Source organism: Scyliorhinus torazame, chromosome 3, assembly GCF_047496885.1.
Source record: "Scyliorhinus torazame isolate Kashiwa2021f chromosome 3, sScyTor2.1, whole genome shotgun sequence".
NCBI classification, from domain to species: Eukaryota; Metazoa; Chordata; class Chondrichthyes; order Carcharhiniformes; family Scyliorhinidae; genus Scyliorhinus; species Scyliorhinus torazame.
Genome location: NC_092709.1, coordinates 97,867,286 through 97,889,074, shown reverse-complemented (window position 1 = coordinate 97,889,074; position 21,789 = coordinate 97,867,286). Strand labels below are relative to the sequence as shown.

At 45.8% G+C, this 21,789-nt stretch overlaps 1 protein-coding gene across 12 annotated transcripts in view; it reads left to right on the top strand.

The window, feature by feature from the left end:
- trim2a (tripartite motif containing 2a) overlaps window positions 1-21,789 on the top strand; it is a 301,158-nt gene that overhangs the window by 206,877 nt on the left and 72,492 nt on the right. For all 12 annotated transcript variants that reach the window (XM_072496025.1, XM_072496027.1, XM_072496019.1 and 9 more), the window contains exons 2-3: window positions 2,124-2,302; window positions 17,581-17,818. In XM_072496025.1, coding sequence (XP_072352126.1) covers window positions 2,169-2,302; window positions 17,581-17,818 — 372 coding nt within the window. In that variant the 5' untranslated portion in view covers window positions 2,124-2,168. The remainder of the gene's footprint in view (window positions 1-2,123; window positions 2,303-17,580; window positions 17,819-21,789) is intronic.

Sequence of the window (21,789 nt, the reverse complement as noted above, 5' to 3'; positions counted from 1 at the left end):
CTGTGCCGCCCCATGTTAAAGGATGTTGAAGGTTTTGGAAAGGGGTGGGTCCGACAAGAACAAAAGGAATGTCTGTTATACAGGGTCAATGGAAATGGTGAAAGGACAAGAAATTAAACAAATGATGTGCCTAGAGCAGGTGTGCTACTGCCCAAAAGCGAAAATAAGAGAAACAAAATGAAGGTATAAAATTATTGAACCCAATGTTGAATCCAGAATGTTGTAAAGTGCCTCATTGAAAGATGAGATGCTGTTCCTCAAGCTTGCGTTCAGCTTCACTAGAATAGTACAGCAGGCCAAGGACAGAGATGTCAATGTGAGAGCATGGTGTAGACTTAAAATGACAGGCCACTGGAAGCTAGGGGTTATTCTTTTAAAAAAAAAAAAAATTTGAGTACACAATTTAGCGTGACCAATCCACCTACCCTGCACATCTTTGGGTTGTGGGGGTGAAACCCACTCAAACACAGGGAGAATGTGCAAACTCCACACGGACAGTGACCCAGAGCCGGGATCGAACCTGGGACCTCGGCGCCGTGAGGCAACAGGGCTAACCCACTGCGCCACCGTGCTGCCTTGCTAGGGGATATTCTTGTAGACTGAACAAAGTTGTTGCACAACAGTCATCCAATTTGCTTTTGTCTCCACAATGTTCAGGAGACCGTATTGTGAATAGCAAATACAGCAGACTAAGTTGAAAGAATTATTTTGCTTCTTCTGGAAGAGGTGTTTGGGACCATGGATGGTTAGAAGAGAAGAGGTAACAAGGCAGGTGTTACATCTATATTTACATGGAAAGATGCTAGGCAACACGGTGGCACAGTAGTTAGCACTGCTGCCTCTCAGTGCCAAGGACCCGGGTTCAATCCCTGCCCCGGCTGTCCGTGTGGAGTTTGCACATTCTTCCCGTGTCTGCGTGTGTCTCACCCCCACAACCCCCCAAAAAATGTGCAGAGTAGGCCAGGCTAAATTACCCCTGAATTGGAAAAAAATGAATTGGGTACTCTAAATTTTTTTTAAAATACGGAAAGATGCTGTGGGAATGGGATGTTGGTGGTGATTGAGGACTGGAAGAGGGTACCATGGAGAGGATGGTCCCTGGAATGCTGAAAGATGAGTGGAGGAGCAGGTGTTGGTGGTGGCATCTTGCTGGAGGTGGTGGAAATGGCAGAAAATGATCAGTGTGAATATGGTGGCTGATGAGATGGAAAGTGTGAGGAAGGAGAACCCTATTGTGATTCTGAGATGGAGGGGAAGGGATGAGAACAGAAGTACGGGAAATTTGATAGACACCGCCAAGGGCCCTATTAATCACACTGCAGTGACCAGGGGATAGAATCCTCAGTTGAGGAAAAAAGAAAACATATCAGAAGACTTGTTGTAGAAGATTGTGCCATTCTAACAGGTGCAACGGAGATGGAGCAACTGCAAGAATGGAATGGAGTTCTTACAGTGTGAGGAATCATAGTTGAGGGAGTCAGTGGACTAATAATGAATATTCATTGATACATCATCACCAGAAATGAAATGGAGACAGAGAAGTTAAGGAAGGGAAGAGTTGAGATGGACCATGTGACACTGAAGAGGGGTGGAAACTGGAAGCAAAGTTGACAACATTGATGTTTCATATAATATTGGAGCTATCAAAGGACAACCCGGTGTCTAACCTAATAAACAAACTCATTGGGCCAAATGATCTTTTATTCTCCAGTCTTATATAGACTTAAATGAAACTGTGTCATATTCTATACGATTCAGAATAATAGCTTACTATTTGCTACATACAGTGTTAAATTCAGCATTAAATTCTGATGGCATATCACTCAGTTTCTCGGATATTTATATCACTTTTAACAGCACTTTGGTGAGCTGCTAGTTGTGATCGACTGACAACTGTGACTCACTTACTTTCTCTCTCCTTGGTTAATCTATTACACACTGTGGCATGTCAGACAATTGTCTCAAAAAATCCATTAACATCGTTATAAATTTTATCTGTTGGATAGAAGATTTAATTTGGCTTGAAGTTGTGACAAGATTTGTAAACAAACGAACTAAGCTGCAAATTAACTTGGTTTTGTTTTTGAGTTAATTTCTATTGTATTCTTATCCCTTTCTTTCAGTGTGCTGGGTGAGGGCAAACTGGACCCATATGTCAGTGCATTAGGATGGCCAGTGACGGCTCGAACATTACCAGTCCTGTGGTACGCCAGATTGACAAACAGTTTCTGATCTGCAGCATCTGCCTGGATCGTTACAAAATTCCTAAAGTCCTTCCTTGTCTACACACCTTTTGTGAGAGGTAGGTAACCTCCTTCCTAACTTAGCCAAAACAGTTCCTTAAAGGCTCTGCTTCTTTACATTTTGCATTACACTGAAACAATTCAAGAGAGTAATGGGCTGTTTTGAAACTGCAGTGTCCCTTTTTGTAGGTGAATATTATTTGTGTAAAAATGATCAAAATCAGTCCATTTAGGCATTTGCTTTCTATGATTGTTGCTTGTGGAGTCTTTACTGAGGCAATAGCACAAAACATCTTTACTGGATCAATTAACTAGATGAATGTAAAGCAGTGTTCAGGGTAATGAAAGCTTCCTCTTCATTTCATGAATGAACCTTGTGACCCTTGAATCTCTTGTTTCCTCCATTTAACTGGTTCAATACAAGGTGTTGGGTATCTGTCTGGAGTCTGAGTTCCAGGAAAAAAGGATGTGACTAAACATATCCTTTTTCACATTTCTGCTAACATCAACATGGATTTATTGATAACGAAGACTGGGTCAATTTCTTGTGAGTACTTCATTCACAAGAAGAGATTTTATTTAACAGCATGCGTTCCAGTGATCTGTACAATGTTCACTGGCTTTCTCAATGCTAAAGCTCCTCAACACCATCAAAATGTTAATATCTTTGCTGAACTGTGAATTGCAGAGTTGTTGCTGGTGATGCTCCTCTAGCAGTCTTGTATCCACCCCAGTGACAGACTGTTGCTGAAAGACTGGAATAAAGACACCTTGTAGAATTGCCATAAGATTTAATGAGTTGCATTATAATTTGCATTTATTATAAAGCTGTATTTTATTTCAAAAGGCCAAGTTTTCAAATCTGGACATTGTCAAAATGATAAAGTGTAGCTCAGAAATGCTTTTAATAATATTATTGAAATATGGTGGTGCTTGATGACAGGATTATTGCCTTCTCAGTTAAATAAAATGGACTCCCTGTTGCCACGATCTATTCCATAGTCTTATAGCAATATGTTTTCAAGGCCAATGTTAGACTGAATATTTCAGGAACAATTAGAGGTTTAACCAAAAATTGTGCTTCTGGAACGGGCAGAATGGCCTCTTTCTGCACTGTAGGGATTCTATGAGAAGTGTGAGTGACCTATAACTACAATGACTGCAGCAAGGGAACAAAACCGGGTCTTGCAACAAATTGAGAGGTGACTTTACAGAGATGCATAAGATCATAAATAATGTAGGAAAGGTAAAAATGGAAAGCACTGCAAAGTAAACTGTAGCAGGAAGACAAGTGTGAACTACTGAAAGGCAAATTGGGATCTGGGGCGAAATTCTCCCCCAACGGCGCGATGTCCGCCGACTGGCGACCAAATCGGTGCCAATCAGATGGGCATCGCGCCGCCCCAAAGGGACGGAATGCTCCGCATCTTTGGGGGCCGAACCCCAACATTGAGGGGCTAGGCCGGCGCCGGAGGGGTTTCCGCCCCGCCAGCTGGCGGAAATGGCGTTTGTTGCCTGCCAGCTGGCGGAAATGGCGTTTGTTGCCCCGCCAGCTGGCGCGGAAATGCGGCGCATGCGCGGGAGCGTCAGCGGCCGCTGAAAGTTTCCCGCGCATGCGCAGTGGAGGGAGTCTCTTCCGCCACGCCGCCTTGTCCCGCCGTTCAAAAGGTGGTTTCATCCACGCCGGCGGAACTTCGGCCCACCCGGGCCGGAGAATCCAGCGGGGGGGCCCGCCAACCGACGCGGCCCGATTCCCGCCCCCGCCGAATATCCGGTACTGGAGACATCAGCAACCGACGGTGGCGGGATTCACGGCAGCCCCCGGTGATTCTCCAACCCGGCGGGGGGTCGGAGAATGACGCCCCTGTTTCAGCACAAGCAGCAATGACTGTTAGCTGAATAAATGATATTACATTTGAGAGTGATAGATTATTGCTAGCCAAGGTTTTTAAGGTGTATGGATCAGGATAAGAACAGATCAGACAGGATCTCATTGAATGGCGGGTGGGACAGTTTCAGGAGCTGAATGGCCTCATCCCATTCCTATCTTCAGCTTGTAAAATGTGTGTACTTCCTGTCTGCCTCTTTAGAAAACCACCTGAAAAATGGACCTGCACTTCACACAACAGTGAAGTACGGATAGTGTTACTCACCTAGAGACCCTGCTTATTATTAATAATAATATTTATTATTGTCACAAGTAGGCTTACATTAACACAGCAATGAGGTTACTGTGAAAATCCCCTAGTCGCCACATTCCGGCGCCTGTTCGGGGACACCGAGGGAGAATTCAGAATGTCTAATTCACCTAACAGCACGTCTTTCAGGACTTGTGGGAGGAAACTCACCTGAGATTCATGATCTCATAGTTAGGGATCCTGTCGGAAGGAGCGATCACAATATGGTGGAATTTAAAATACAGATGGAGGGTGAGAAGGTAAAATCAAGCACTAGTGTTTTGTGCTTTATCAAAGGAGATTACAATGGGATGAGAGAAGAACTAGCTAAGGTAGACTGGGAGCAAAGACTTTATAGTGAAACAGTTGAGAAACAGTGGAGAACCTTCCAAATGATTTTTCATAGTGCTCAGCAAAGGTTTATACCAACAAAAAGGAAGGGCGGTAAAAAGAGGGAAAATCGACCGTGGATATCTAAGGAAATAAGGGAGAGTATCAAATTGAAGGAAAAAACATACAAAGTAGCAAAGATCAGTGGGAGACTAGGGGACTGGGAAATCTTTAGGGGGCAACAGAAAGCTACTAAAAAAGCCACAAAGAAGAGTAAGATAGATTATGAGAGTAAACTTGCTCAGAATATAAAAACAGATCGTAAAAGCTTGTACAAATACATAAAACAAAAAAAGAGTGGCGAAGGTAAATATTGGTCCTTTAGAGGATGAGAAGGGAGATTTAGTAATGGGAGATGAGGAAATGGCTGAGGAACTGAACAGGTTTTTTGGGTCGGTCTTCACAGTGGAAGACACAAAAACATGCCAGTGACTGATGGAAATGAGGCTATGACAGGTGAGGACCTTGAGAGGATTGTTATCACCAAGGAGTAGTGATGGGCAAGCTAATGGGGCTAAAGGTAGACAAGTCTCCTGGACCTGATGGAATGCATCCCAGAGTGCTAAAAGAGATGGCTAGGGAAATTGCAAATGCACTAGTGATAATTTACCAAAATTCACTAGACTCTGGGGTGGTCCCAGCGGATTGGAAATTAGCAAACGTGACACCACTGTTTAAAAAAGGAGGTAGGCAGAAAGCGGGTAATTATAGGCCAGTGAGCTTAACTTCGGTAGTAGGGAAGATGCTGGAATCTATCATCAAGGAAGAAATAGCGAGGCATCTGGATGGAAATTGTCCCATTGGACAGACGCAGCATGGGTTCATAAAGGGCAGGTCGTGCCTAACTAATTTAGTGGAATTTTTTGAGGACATTAACAGTGCGGTAGATAACGGGGAGCCAATGGATGTGGTATATCTGGATTTCCAGAAAGCATTTGACAAGGTGCCACACAAAAGGATGTTGCATAAGATAAAGATGCATGGCATTAAGGGGAAAGTAGTAGCATGGATAGAGGATTGGTTAATTAATAGAAAGCAAAGAGTGGGGATTAATGGGTGTTTCTCTGGTTGGCAATCGGTAGCTAGTGGTGTCCCTCCGGGATCAGTGTTGGGCCCACGATTGTTCACAATTTATATAGATGATTTGGAGTTGGGGACCAAGGGCAATGTGTCCAAGTTTGCAGACAACACTAAGATGAGTGGTAAAGCAAAAAGGGCAGAGGATACTGGAAGTCTGCAGAGGGATTTGGATAGGTTAAGTGAATGGGCTAGAATCTGGCAGATGGAATACAATGTTGACAAATGTGAGGTTATCCATTTTGGTAGGAATAACAGCAAAAGGGATTATTTAAATGATAAAATATTAAAACATGCTGCCATGCAGAGAGACCTGGGTGTGCTAGTGCATGAGTCGCAAAAAGTTGTTTTTTAGGTGCAACAGGTGATTAAGAAGGCAAATGGAATTTTGTCCTTCATTGCTAGAGGGATGGAGTTTAAGACTAGGGAGGTTCTGCTGCAATTGTATAAGGTGTTAGTGAGGCCACACCTGGAGTATTGTGTTCAGTTTTGGTCTCCTTACTTGAGAAAGGACGTATTGGCACTGGAGGGTGTGCAGAGGAGATTCACTAGGTTAATCCCAGAGCTGAAGGGGTTGGATTACGAGGAGAGGTTGAGTAGACTGGGACTGTACTCGTTGGAATTTAGAAGGATGAGGGGGGATCTTATAGAAACATATAAGATTATGAAGGGAATAGATAGGATAGATGCGGGCAGGTTGTTTCCACTGGCGGGTGAAAGCAGAACTAGGGGGCATAGCCTCAAAATAAGGGGAAGTAGATTTAGGACTGAGTTTAGGAGGAACTTCTTCACCCAAAGGGGAATTCCTTGCCCACTGAAGCAGTAGAGGCTCCTTCATTCAATGTTTTTCAGATAAAGATAGATAGTTTTTTGAAGAATAAAGGGATTAAGGGTTATGGTGTTCGGGCCGGAAAGTGGAGCTGAGTCCACAAAAGATCAGCCATGATCTCATTGAATGGTGGAGCAGGCTCGAGGGGCCAGATGGCCTACTCCTGCTCCTAGTTCTTATGTTCTAAACCGGAGCACCCGGAGGAAACCCACACAGACACGGGGACAACTTGCAGACTCCGCACAGACAGTGACCCAAGCCAGGAATCCAACCCGGGGCCCCAACGCTGTGAAGCAACAGTGCTAACCACTGTGCTACCTGTAGATAATTAAAAAAATTATATATATATTTTATTCAAGATTTTTGGCCAAACAGAACAGTACGTAGTGTTTCTTTTACACAACAATAAAGCAATATAAATACCCGTGGCCAGTTTTAAACAAATAAATAAATAATATATAAACAAAAACAAAAACAGAACTGAATGGCAACTGCCTTGTCCAAAATAAATACTCTCCAAAAATACAATCCAACAATCCAATATACAATTACATATACCAAATACCTATACATATTATACATATACAATAACATCTCTGAGAGTCCGTTCGATTCCTCCCCCCCCCCCACTGCTTCCCCCACCCCCCCTCCCCACTGGGTTGCTGCTGTTGTCTACTTCTTTTCCATTCCCTCTATCTTCCTGTGAGGTAATCGACGAACGGTTGCCACCGCCTGGTGAACCCCTGAGCCGAACCCCTTAACACAAACTTAATCCGTTCTAACTTTAGAAACCCTGCCATGTCGTTTATCCAGGTCTCCACACCCGGGGTTTGGCTTCCTTCCACATTAACAATATCCTGCGCCGGGCTACTAGGGACGCAAAGGCCAACACGTCAGCCTCTCTCGCCTCCTGCACTCCCGGCTCTTCTGCAACCCCAAATATAGCCAACCCCCAGCTTGGTTCGACCCGGACCCCCACCACCTTCAAAAGCACCTTTGCCACCCCCACCCAGAACCCCTGTAGTGCCGGGCATAACCAGAACATGTGGGTGTGGTTCACTGGGCCTCTCGAGCATCTCGCACACCTATCCTCTACCCCAAAAAATTTACTGAGCCGTGCTCCAGTCATATGCACCCTGTGTAACACCTTAAATTGTATCAGGCTTAGCCTGGCACACGGGGACGATGAGTTTACCCTACGTAGGGCATAGCCCACAGCCCCTCCTCAATCTCCTCCCCCAGCTCCCCTTCCTACTTCCCTTTCAGCTCATCCACCATGATCTCCCCCCTCGGCCCTCATTTCCCTGTATATGTCCGACACCTTACCATCCCCCACCCATGTCTCTGAGATCACTCTATCCTGCACCTCCTGCATCGGGAGCTGCGGGAATTCCCTCACCTGTTGCCTCGCGAAAGCCCTCAATTGCATGTACCGAAATGCATTCCCTTGGGGCAACCCATATTTTTCCGTCAGCGCTCCCAGACTCGCAAACGTCCCATCTACGAACAGATCTCTCAGTTGTACTACCCCAGCTCTTTGCCATGCTCCAAATCCCCCATCCATTCTCCCCGGAACGAACCTATGATTGTTTCTTATCGGGGACTGCACCGAAGCTCCCGTCCTTCCCCTATGCCGTCTCCACTGCCCCCAAATTTTCAATGTAGCCACCACCACCGGGCTTGTGGTGTATTTCTTTGGTGAGAACGGCAACGGCGCCGTCACCATTGCTTGTAGGCTAGTCCCCCTGCAGGACGCCCTCTCCAATCTCTTCCACGCCGCTCCCTCCCCCTCTCCCATCCACTTACACACCATTGAAACATTGGCGGCCCAGTAGTACTCACCTAGGCTCGGTAATGCCAGCCCCCCCCTGTCCCTACTACGCTGCAAGAATCCCCTCCTCACTCTCGGGGTCTTCCCAGCCCACACAAAACTCATAATACTCTTCTCGATTCTTTTGAAAAAAGCCTTCGTGATCACCACCGGGAGGCACTGAAACACAAAAAGGAATCTCGGGAGGACCACCATTTTAACCGCCTGCACCCTACCTGCCAATGACAGGGACACCGTGTCCCATCTCTTAAAGTCCTCCTCCATCTGTTCCACCAACCGCGTTAAGTTAAGCCTGTGTAATGTACCCCAATTCTTGGCTATCTGGATCCCGAAGTACCGGAAGTCCCTTGTTACCTTCCTCAACGGTAAATCCTCTATCTCTCTGCTCTGCTCCCCTGGATGCACCACAAACAACTCACTTTTCCCCATGTTCAGTTTGTACCCTGAAAAATCCCCAAACTCCCCAAGTATCCGCATTATCTCTGGCATCCCCTCCGCCAGGTCCGCCATATATAGCAACAAATCATCCGCATACAGAGATATGTTCTTCTCCCCCCCTAAGCACTCCCCTCCACTTCCTGGAACCCCTCAATGCTATGGCCAGGGGTTCAATCGCCAGTGCAAACAATAACGGGGACAGAGGACACCCCTGCCTCGTCCCTCTATGGAGCCGAAAATAGTCAGACCCCCGTCCATTCGTGACCACGCTCGCCATCGGGGCCCTATACAGCAACTGTACCCACCTGATATACCCATCCCCAAAACCAAATCTCCTCAGCACCTCCCACAAATAATCCCACTCCACTCTATCGAATGCTTTCTCGGCATCCATCGCCACCACTATCTCCGCTTCCCCCTCTGGTGGGGGCATCATCATTACCCCTAGCAGCCTCCGTATATTTGTATTCAGCTGTCTCCCCTTCACAAACCCAATTTGGTCCTCATGAACCACCCCCGGGACACAATGCTCTATCCTCATTGCCATTACCTTGGCCAGAATCTTAGCGTCCACATTCAGGAGGGAAATGGGCCTGTAGGACCCGCATTGCAGCGGGTCTTTTTCCTTCTTTAGGAGGAGTGATATCGTTGCCTCTGACATAGGTCGGGGGCAACTGCCCCCTTTCCCTCGCCTCATTAAAGGTTTTCATCAGTAGCGGGGCCAGCAAGTCCATATATTTCCTATAGAATTCAACTGGGAATCCGTCTGGTCCCGGGGCCTTCCCTGCCTGCATACTCCCAATCCCTTTCACCACCTTCTCCGTCTCAATCTGTGCTCCCAGTCCCACCCTCTCCTGCTCCTCCACCTTGGGAAATTCCGGCTGATCCAGAAAGCACATCATTCTCTCCTTCCCATCCGGGGGCTGAGCTTCATATAATCTTTCGTAAAATGCCTTGAACACTCCATTCACTCTCTCCTCTCCCCGCTCCATCTCTCCCTCCTCATCTCTCACCCCCCCCTATCTCACTCGCTGCTCCCCTTTTCCTCAGATGGTGGGCCAGCAACCTGCTCGCCTTCTCCCCATATTCGTACTGTACACCCTGTGCCTTCCTCCATTGTGCCTATGCATTACCCGTAGTCAACAAGTCAAATTCTACATGTAGCCTTTGCCTTTCCCTGTATAGTCCCTCCTCCGGTGCGTCCGTGTATTGTCTGTCCACCCTCAGCAGTTCTTTCAACAACCGCTCCCTTTCCCTACCCTCCTGCTTTCCTTTATGTGCCCTAATAGATATCAGCTCCCCTCTAACCACTGCCTTCAGCGCCTCCCAGACCACTCCCACCTGTACCTCCCCATTATCATTGAGTTCCAAGTACCTTTCAATACACCCCCTCACCCTTTAGCACACCCCCTCATCTGCCAATAATCCCATGTCCATTCTCCAGGGTGGACGCTGTTGTTTTTCTTCCCCTATCTCCAGGTCCACCCAATGTGGAGCATGATCCGAAATGGCTATAGCCGTGTACTCCGTCCCCGTCACCTTTGGGATCAGTGCCCTTCCCAGAACAAAAAAGTCTATCCGTGAATAAACTTTGTGGACATTGGAGAAAAACGAAAACTCCTTACTCCTAGGTCTACTAAATCTCCAGGGGTCTACTCCTCCCATCTGCTCCATAAAGTCCTTAAGCACCCTAGCTGCAGCCGGCCTCCTTCCGGTCCTGGACCTCGATCTGTCCAGCCCTGGGTCCAGCACCGTATTAAAATCTCCACCCATTATCAACTTCCCCACTTCTAGGTCCGGGATTCGTCCTAACATACGCCTCATAAAGTTGGCATCATCCCAGTTCGGGGCATACACGTTCACTAATACCACCGCCTCCCCTTGCAATTTACCACTCACCATCACGTATCTGCCCCCACTATCCGCCACTATAGTCTTTGCCTCAAACTTTACCTGCTTCCCCACTAGTATGGCCACCCCCCTGTTTTTTGCGCCTAGCCCCGAATGAAACACCTCCCCGACCCATCCTTTGCGTAGTCTGACCTGGTCTATCAGCTTCAGATGCGTCTCCTGAAGCATAACCACATCTGCCTTAAGTTTCTTTAGGTGTGCGAGTACCCGTGCCCTCTTAATCGGCCCATTCAGCCCTCTCACATTCCACGTGATCAACTGGGTTGGGGGGCTCTTTACCCCCCCCCCCCCTTGACGACTAGCCATCTCCTTTTCCAATCCAGCTCCTCACCCGGTTCCCACATAGCCGTATCTCCCCCAAGCGGCGCCCCCCCGCCCCGACCACCCCCCCCCCCATACCAGCTCCCCCTTCTCCCCAGCAGCAGCAACCCAGTTACACCCCCCCCCCGCTAGATCCCAAACTAGCGTAATTGCACCCCCCATGTTGCTCCCAGAAGTCAGCAAACTCTGGCCGACCTCGGCTTCCCCCCGTGACCTCGGCTCACACTGTGCAAGGCCCCCTCCTTCCTGCTTCCCTGTTCCCGCCGTGATTACCATAGCGCGGGAACAAAGCCCGCGCTTCCCTTTTGGCCCCGCCCCCAATGGCCAGCGTCCTGTAGATAATTTCTAAGGGCTCAGATAATTTTTGTATATATGTAGCTAAAAGGTTAACATTGTATGTAATTCTTAATATGATGTGATAACTTATCACCACTGTTTCCTCTAATTTTCCTTCACTGTGTATGACCCAAGTGTATGTGCTCATCTTAAAACTAATAATAATAATAGCTTATTGTCACAAGTAGGCTTCAATGAAGTTACTGTGAAAAGCCCCAAATGCTGCTTGTGTGTGATCTGTTTGTCTGCATTGTGGCACATCCCACAGCTGAGAAGGAATGTTGGATATTACCACAGCTTATATTTCTACAGCTCACTTCACAGGAGCATTAGAAAACGACAAATGACACTGAGCCATATAACGAGTTATGAGGTCAGATAACCAAAGGTTTGGTCAAAGGCAGGTCTTAAGAAGTGTAAGAACGTGAGTTCGAGAGAGGGAAAGGAATTCAAAGCTTGGGGCCTAGTCATCTGAAGGCATGGCCACCAAACATTGTGGAAGCACAGTGCCAGAATTAGAGGAGTGCAGATCTCTCAGAGGGTTATGGGGCTGCAGGAGATTACAGAGATAGGGAGGGGCAAAGTCATGGAGGGATTTGAAAACAAGGATGAGAATTTTAAAATCACGACATTGCTTGGCCAGGTACCCCAATGTAGGTCAGCAAGCACAGGGTGACAGGAGAACGGGACTTGCTAACATGGGCAGAGTTTTGAATGACCTCATGTTTACAGAGGGTAGACTGCAGGAAACCAGACAGGAGTGCATTGGAGTAATAGTGCTTAGTGGTAACAAAGGCATGATTGAGGATTCAACAGGAGATGAACTGATACGGGTGAAGTGGAGCAATGTTATGGAGCTGGAATAGGTGGTCTTAGTGATGGCATGAGTAGGAGGTCAGATGATAATTGGGGATCAAATATTATACCAAGATTGCAAACAAATGGGTTTAATTTCAGACTGTTGCCAGAATGAGGGATGAAGTCACATTACTTGAATTAACAAAGGAAAATGATTTCAAAAATATTATTAGCAGGGCAACTGTTTCACAATAATAAAGTTAAATTCCTATTTTTGTTGCCAAGGATTCTGGAGATTTTACTAATTTGGGTTTACACTCAAATATATTTTGCTGTTTTATTAACTTCCCCTGATCTTGTGGTAATTGAATGTATCAAATGTCAGTTTTACTGCACAGAATTATGGAGGTTTATTAGTGTTTTTGACAATGGATTTGACTGTGATTCAGTCAATTTTTCCACTAACACTGTACACTTGTAATTAGTCATTAGTCATATATTCCCTACGCATTCATTTTATTATTATTTAAACCTGAAGAATAATAGATTAATTTGTTGGAAGAAATATTGGGACTTTACGATATTGTACTCGGATTTAATTTTATCGAGTACAGGCTGCCTCAAGAGGCCCTGCTCCAGGATCTGCCGTTTGGTAAATTGCACAAAGCTAAAAATTGATTTAAAAACAACAAGGCAATTAACAAAAGAGGGACTTATGCACTGATTTGCAATTGATTAAATTTATTATCTACAGTAGTATCAGTAAAGCTAATTTTGACTGAGCAGGATTGCATTAGCAGGCTAAAAGCACATTGACATCTTTTTGCTTCAAACTGGTGTTATTACATTTTACAAGGCAATCTGAAATGAAATGCTGTTATATTTTATTTCTATTTAATTTTAACTGCCAAGAACGCAGAACAATTGCCTCTGCTTTGAACTCTTGTACGCTAGGGATCAAAGAACTTTGTGCTACATGAGCCAGGAAGAAACAATTCCTAATTGTGAGTAGGGATCAGCAGAGATCTAAATTCCAAACTCAAACTAGGTCAGTTCACATTGCGTCAGCTAATCCTTGAATCCTGTCATCAGAGTACTGTTGGGCATTTTTATAGTCAAGGACAGTCTCAAGATATCGATCAGTGATTAGCTTTTTGTTTCTTTTAAACAACTCAATCAAGAGTCGAATATTTGAAATGAATGTTTTCTGTAATGTTCAGTTTGATAAATACTCTACTGAACTCATCAATTGACCTTTTTCCATTTAGTGGAGGAGTACGATCTGCAGGATGGTCACTCTGGCTGCCTGCCTCTCCTGTCCATTCCAGGTTGACCCAGAAGAGGGTGTCCATCAGTACTTTTGAGGCATTCTGCCACCTGTGGGCACTGCAAGAAATTTCTAATAGACGCTCAGAATAACATAAGTTTTCTGTTTCTTCCATGTTTCAATTTTTAACAATTAATTACACCTTCCTAAAACACGGGGGCACACTAGGGGAGGCGGTGGAGTAGTGGTATTACTGCACTAGTAATCCAGAGAACAAGGGTAATGATCAGGGGACCTGGGTTCGAATCCTTAAATGACAGGTGGTGGTACTTAAACTCAGTACAATATCTGGAATTTAAAGTCTAATGATGACCACGAATCCATTGTCGTAAAAAAGCATCTCGTCCACAAATGCCCTTTAGGGAAGGAAATACCCTCCTTACTTTGACAAAGGATCATCTGGACTCGGAACGTTAGCTCTTTTCTCTCCGTACAGATGCTGCCAGACCTGCTGAGATTTTCCAGCATTTTCCCGTTGGTTTCAGATTCCAGCATCAGCAGTAATTTGCTTTTGCCCTCCTTACATGGTCTGGCCTACATGTGACTCCAGACCCACAGCAATGTGGTTGACTCTTAACTGCCTCTGAAATGGCCTAGTAAGCCACTCAATTGTATTTAACCGCTACGAAAACACAAAAAAGGAATGAAACTGGAAGGACCAAACGGCATTGACCCAGGCACCAGAAACAACAACGGCAAACCCAGCCCTGTCAACCCTGCAAAGTCCTCCTCACTAACATCTGGGAGATTGTGCCAAAGTTAGGAGAGTTGTCTCACAGATAGTCAATCAACAGCCTGACATAGTCATACTCACAGAATCATACCTTACAGACAATGTCCCAGGCACCACTATCCCCATTCCTGGGCATGTCCTGTCTCACAGGACAGAGGTGGTAGCACAGTAGTATACAGTCGGGAGGGACTTTCCCTGGGAACCCTCAACATTGACTCTCGATCCCATGAAGTCTCATGGCTTCAGGTTAAATGTGGACAAAGAAACCTCCTGTTGATTACCACGTGCCTGCCATCATCAGCTGATGAATTAGTACTCCATGTTGAACATCACTTGGAGCAAACACAAGAGGGTGGCAAGGGCACAGAATATACTCTGGGTGGGGGACTTAGTGTCCATTGCCAAGAGTGGCTGGGTAGTACTACCACAGACAGAGCTGGCCAGGTCCTAAAGGACATAGCTGCTAGGCAGGGGCTGCAGCAGGTGGTGAGGGAACCCAAAAGAGGGAAAAACATACTTGACCTCATCCTCACCAACCTGCCTGCTACAGATGCATCTGTCCATGACAGTATCAATAGAAGTAACCACCGCACAGTCCTAGTGGAGTCAAAGTCCGTCTTCACATTGAGGATACCCTCCATCATGTTGTGTGGCACTATCACCCTGCTAAATGGGATAGACTTTGAACAGATCTAGCAACTCTACTGCGCATCCACAAGGTGCTGTAGGTCATCAGCTGCAGAATTGTGCTCAACCACAATCTGCAACCTCGTGGCCTGGCATATCCCCCACTCTACCAATACCACCAATGAAGCAGTGCAGGAGAGCGTTCCAGGAGCAACATCAGGCATACCGAAAAATGACACGTCAACCTGGGTGAAGCTACAACACATGACTTGTGTCACAAAAAATGACTTGTGTGCTAAACAGCAAGTAATAGGCAGACACAAAAACAGAAAATACTGGACCATCTCAGCAGGTCAGACAGCATCTGTGGAGAGAGAAGGGAGCTAACATTTCAAGTCAGGATGACTCTTTGTCAAAGCAATAGACAGTTTGTCAAAGCAATAGGCAGGCTAAGCGATTCCACAATGAAAACATTAGATCTAAGCTCTGCAGTCCTGCCACATCCAGCCATGAATGGTGATGGACAATTAAATAACTCATTGGGGAGAGGTTTCCACAAATATCCCCATCCTCAATGATGGAGGAGCCCAGCACATCTGTGCAAAAGTCAAGGCTGAAGCATTCGCAACAATCTTCAGCCAGAAGTGCCAAGTGGATGACCCATTTCGGTCTCCTCCGGGGGTCCCAAGCATCATAGATGCCAGTCTTCAGCCAATACAATTCACTCTACATGATATCAAGAAATGGCTGAAGGCACTAGATACTGCAAAGACCAGGGGCTCTGACACTCTTCCGTCAATAATACTGAAGACTTGTTTCCAGAACTTACCGCACCCCTAGCCAAACTGTTCCAGTACAGCTACAACACTGGCATCTACCCAGCAATGTGGAAAATTGCCAGGTGTATCCTATACACAAGAAACAGGACAAATCCAACCCAGCCAATTACCACCTTATCAGTCTACTACCCATCAGCAAAGTGATGGAAGGAGTCATCAACAGTGCTATCAGGTGGCACTTATGCAGCAATACCCTGCTCACAGACACTCAGTTTGCATTCCGCCAGGGTCATTCAGCTCTTGACCTCATTTCAGCTTTGGTTCAAACATGGACAGAAGAGCGGAATGCCATAGGAGAGGTGAGAGTGACTTCCCTTGACATCACGGCAGCACTTGACTGAGTATGGCATCAAGGAGCCCTAGCAAAACTGGAGTCAATGGGAACCAGGGGGGAACCTCTCTGCTGGTTGGAGTCATACCTGGCACAAAAGAAAGTGGTTGTGGTACTTGGAGGACAGTATCCAGGCTTGGGCTGACAACTGGCAAGTTCCATTCATGCTTTACAAGTACCAGCAATGATTATCAGGACTGTAACGGAACACTCTCCACTTGCTTGGATGAATGAAGCTCCACACCGTCCAGGACAAAGCAGCGTGCTTGATTGCTACCCCTCCCACAAACATTCAAACCCTCCACCACTGAGGAACAGTGGCAGCTGTGTGTACCATCTAGAAGATGCACTGCAGGAACCCACCAATGTTCATTAGGCAGCATCTTCCAAACTCATGACCACTACGATCTAGAAGGACAAGAGCAGGTTCCCCTCCAAGTCACTCACCACCCCGATTTGTAGATATATCACAGTTCCTTCACTGTCGCTGGGGCAAAGATCCTGCAACTCCCTCATGAACAGCACTGTGGGTGTACCTACACCTCCGCGACTGCAGCGGTTCAAGAGGGCAGATCACCACCACCTTCTGAAGGGCAACTAGGGATGGGCAAGAAATGCTGGCCTAACCACGTCCCCTAAATTAATTTTTAAAAACATGCAAATTTATGTCTCTCTCGATGACATTGGAGAAACCCATAGATCAGTTGCATGGTTGATTGTCAATATGCTGATTAGTTTTATTCTAAGCTTGTGTGTGTTAAATTAGACCACATTTTAGACTGTTGTATTATTGGTGCTCCTTAAAAAGAGTACTTGTATTGCTGATTATCTGTCAGGTGACACTGGATAATTCAATTAAAATAGGCCATTTAGTTATGTGTCTTGGAGCCAGCTGTTGCATATAATTCTTTCCAGGGAAAATGGACTTTGCTCACAGTTGTCACTATCTGCAGATTTGAGAAAGGAGCAAAGATTTTTGATAAATATCTATTAGTAGCAGAAAGCTACTGGTCAGGTTAAAATTGATGATCAAGTTATTATAAAATAAAAGGAATGTTACTGGTTTAAACTGGTTCTTCATAAGATCTTCCTTGTGCCTGGCTTTTCTTGTTTATTACGATTAGTGGTTGAATGTGTATGATTATACTTGGGATCCCATAATTGGTTTAATTGCAAAACTATTATCATTATTTGAAGAATTAATTTTGAGTAAGAGTGAGTTGACATTCCAATGTAGCTTTCTGTGTCAATGTAATGTGTTTTTAGTATCTTTATAATTTTGAAAGTGAAGTTCCTCTCCAATGTCAATATTAATTTTAAAAATTCTATTAAGGGAGTCAAATGACTTTTGATTGTTTCTCTTCCTTATCAGGTGCCTGCAAAACTACATTCCAGCCTACAGTTTAACTCTTTCCTGCCCAATCTGCCGTCAGACTTCTATCTTGCCTGAAAAGGGAGTTTCTGCATTACAGAATAACTTCTTCATTACAAACCTAATGGATGTTCTTCAGCGGACTCCAGACAACAACTGTGAGGACTCCTCCATTCTGGAGACCGTCACAGCAGTAGCAGCAGGGAAACCCCTTTCCTGCCCAAATCATGATGGAAATGTAAGTTAGTTTTGGCATTTAAGTGTGATTCGACTCTGCTACAACTTTAATCAGTTGGAGGGTTCTTTATTATCCTTGTCGGTCTTGGTGATCATAATTGGATTTTACAAATAAGTTCCACCCACTGCAAGTTGAGTGGATTGTTCAATAAATTATACTAGATTAGTACGTTTGCTTCACTTCTCTGTCGAGATCACTTACTTTAGAACTTGCAATACCTTATTCCCACTGTACTCAAACAACATTTTTAAAAATCAAGCATGTGAGGCTATAAATCATGTTACGACTATGAAGCATATTGTCAGAGAATTGTCCCATACTTTCCTCACTGTCTAGTTTTCCCTGAAAAGGCTATTTCATTTCCAAAATATCCTTATTTCCGATATTTAGATGTAGCGAGAATCAAACACAAACTTTCCCCTGTTCTCCCCAGCTGCCCATGCGCACTTTCTTTTCGCAGAGATTTCCAGACCGTGATTAGGTGTTGTAATCTTGGCCTCTGTTCTTTACCCCTTTGACTTGGTGGAATTTTATAGCACTCGTGTTTATCCCCATGGCGTAAACAACCCGCATCATGCTGAATACCCTATCTTGATCGCAGAAGTTAATCGCACCCTGAACGTGAGAAGGAGAATTAGCAGAGCAGTTTATTTCCATTTGCTTGGTTCCATTCTTATAGAATCATAGAATCCCTAAGGAGGCCATTCAGCCCATCAAGTCTGCACCGACCCTCCAAAGGAGCACTCCACCCATGTCCACTAACTGTCCACTCTGCCCTGTCCTCATAACCCCGTAACCTAACCTACACATCCCTGGATGCCAAGGAGCAATTGATCATGACCAATTCAGCTAACCTGGACATCTTTGGACTGTGGGAGGAAGCCCACACAGACTCTGGGAGAACGTACAAACTCCACACAGACCGTCACCCAAGGCTGGAATTAAGCTGTGGCCCTGGCGCTTCGCGGCAGCAGTGCTAACCTCTGTGCCCACAATATCTATATTGTTGTAACCGTAGTATCACTACTTTCTTCATTCTTTCATGGGATGTGGACGTCACTGGCAAGGCCAACATTTGTTGCCCACCCTGAATTACCTTTGAACTGAATGGCTTGCTATACCATTGCAAGAGGGCAGTTAAGAGTCAAGCATATTGCTGTGGCTCTGGAGTCCCATGTAGGCCAGACCAGATAAAGATGACCGATTTCCTTACCTTAAGAGCATGAGTGAATCAGATGAGTTTTTACAACAATTGATGCTAGTTTCATGGCCTCCATTAGTGAGACTAGCTTTTAATTTCAGATTTATTAATTGAATTCAAATTCCACCAGCTGCCAATGCCCATGCCCTCAGAGCATTAACTTGGGCCTCTGATTACTAGTCCAGTAATATTACCACTACATCACCAACTCCCCTGAAATGCCTTACAATGCCTTCTCTTCCTGCTCTGTTACCTTTGGCAATCTCAAGAAATTATTTTTATTCTGCTCCTATTCTTGTTTATGCGCGGTGCCTTGGTGACATCACCTGAAAACACAATGTAATTTTTCACAGCTATATGACACCCAGCTCGACCTCACCAGCACCTCTCTAGTCTTTTCCACTGTTGCTAAATTATTAGACTGTTTCTTTAACATCCAGTACTGAATGAGCAGAAATTTAATCCAATTAAATATTGGGATGATTAAAGCCTTTGTTTGGTCCCTATTACTAGCTCTTCCCTAGTTATCGATTCCTTCCTGTTCCCTGCCTGAGGCAAAACCAGCCTTGGTGTCATATTTCCCGTCAAGAGGAGCTTCCAACTGCACATTCTCACTGTTGCGGAGACCGCCACTATTTCCACCTCTGTACATACGAGCATAACAAATTGGGTGCAGTAGTAGACCATTCAGCCCTGAAGCCTGCTCCACCATTTTGATAAGATCATGGTTGGTTTGATTAAGGCCTCTGCTTTCCTGTCTATTCCCTATACCTGCTGGTTCCCCTGTCAGGCAAGAATCTATCAAACCCAGCCTTAAAAATATTCAATAATGACCCAGTCTCCACTGCTCATTATGAAGAGAATTCCTCTCATTTTTCTAAACTCCAATAGATACAGGCCCAAACTGTCAAAAGTTTCTTCTTCATAAATAACTCCTTCATTGGGAATCAGTAAAGTGAACCTTCTCTGCACTACTTCCAATGTAACTCAATATTTCCTTGAGTAAGGAGACCAAACCTTTCCGTGGTACTCGAGACGTGGCTGCCCTGTGCAACTGTAGTAAAACTTCCCTACTTTTATATTCTGTTTCCCTTGCAATAAATTCTGACATTATATTTGCCTTCTAATTATTTGCTGTACCTGCATAATGTGCTTCATGTACCAGGACATCTAGATCCTGTACTGCAGAGTTCTGCAATCTCTCGCCTATTAAAATATTATGCTGCTTTTCTTTTCTTCCTGCTAAAATGGACAAGTTCACATTTTCCCACATTATTATTCCAGATGCCAAACTTTTGCCCACTCACTTAACGTGTCTATATCCCTTTGCAGACTCCTGGGGCGAGATTCTCCGACCCCCCCACCGGGTCGGAAAATCCCCGGGGGGGGTGGCGTGAATCCTGCTGCTTATCTTTTAAGTATTCAGATAATTTAGTAACCATACATTCAACCCCTTCATCCAAGTCATTGAAAGATTGTAAATAGTTGAGGCCCCAGCATTGATCCTCGTGGCACTCCACTCCACTGGTTACATCGTGCCAACCCAAAAAAGTCCAATTTATCCCTACTCTCTATTTTACATAGGTTTACATAGAATTTACAATGCAGAAGGAGGCCATTCGGCCCATCGAGTCTGCACCGGCTCTTGGAAAGAGCACCTACCCAAGGTCAATGCCTCCACCCTATCCCCATAACCCAGAAACCCCATCCAACACCAAGGGCAATTTTGGACACTTAAGGGCAATTTATCATGGCCAATCCACCTAACCTGCACATCTTTGGACTGTGGGAGGAAACCGGAGCACCCGGAGGAAACCCATGCACACACTGGGAGGATGTGCAGACTCCGCACAGACAGTGACCCAAGCCAGAATCGAACCTGGGACCCTGGAGCTGTGAAGGAGCAACATTTTCTATGTTGCCCGAACGCCATGTGCTCATATTTTGTTCAGTAACCTTGTGCAATGCCTTCTGGAAATCAAATTCCACCACATCCACAGGTTCACCTTTATCTGTGTTGCTTGTACTTCCACAAAGAAATCTAGTAGGTTAGGCAAACATAATGGGCTGGATTCTCCGGTCGCATTCGGCGAACGGACGGAGAATCCGTGTTCATGATCAAATCGGGGGGGGGGGGGTGCTTTCCCAATGCTCCGCCCCCTCCAAAGCGGTGTTCTCGGAGTACACCGCCCCACCTATCGACGGCCTCCGGACAATGCCTGAGGACCGCCTCGCGATACTCCGTCCTCGACCGGCCGAGTTCCCGAAGTTGTGGGTCACGTGTGGTCTCATCCGTCGGGAACTCGGCGTGGCGGCTGCGGACTCAGTCCAGCGTCGCCACAGTCAGGGGAGGGCCGATCCGGGGTCAGGGGCGGACATTATTCCGGGCTGGGCCCACTGGGCGTGCGAGCTGGCCGAAAAAGGGGGACTACTTCGCGGGCCGCCACCGTCTGCATGCCCAGCCACGGACCCAGCAATTCTCCGGGCGTATCGGCAGCTAGTACCGGGTGCTCTACACTGCCATCCTGCTAGCCCTCAGCAAAACGGGGAATCGGAATATGGCGAATCGGTGGCCGCTTTGCGCCAGTTTTTCTGGCGTAAAACACCACCATTCCCACACCGGCATGGGGCATAGCCCCAGAATCAGAGAATCCAGCCCATTGTCTCTTGCACAAAACCGTGTCGACTCTGCCTGTTGCTATGCTATAACCTCCTTAATAATAGACTATAGCATTTTTCAAAGGCAGATGTAAGTTCCTGTTTTCTGTAT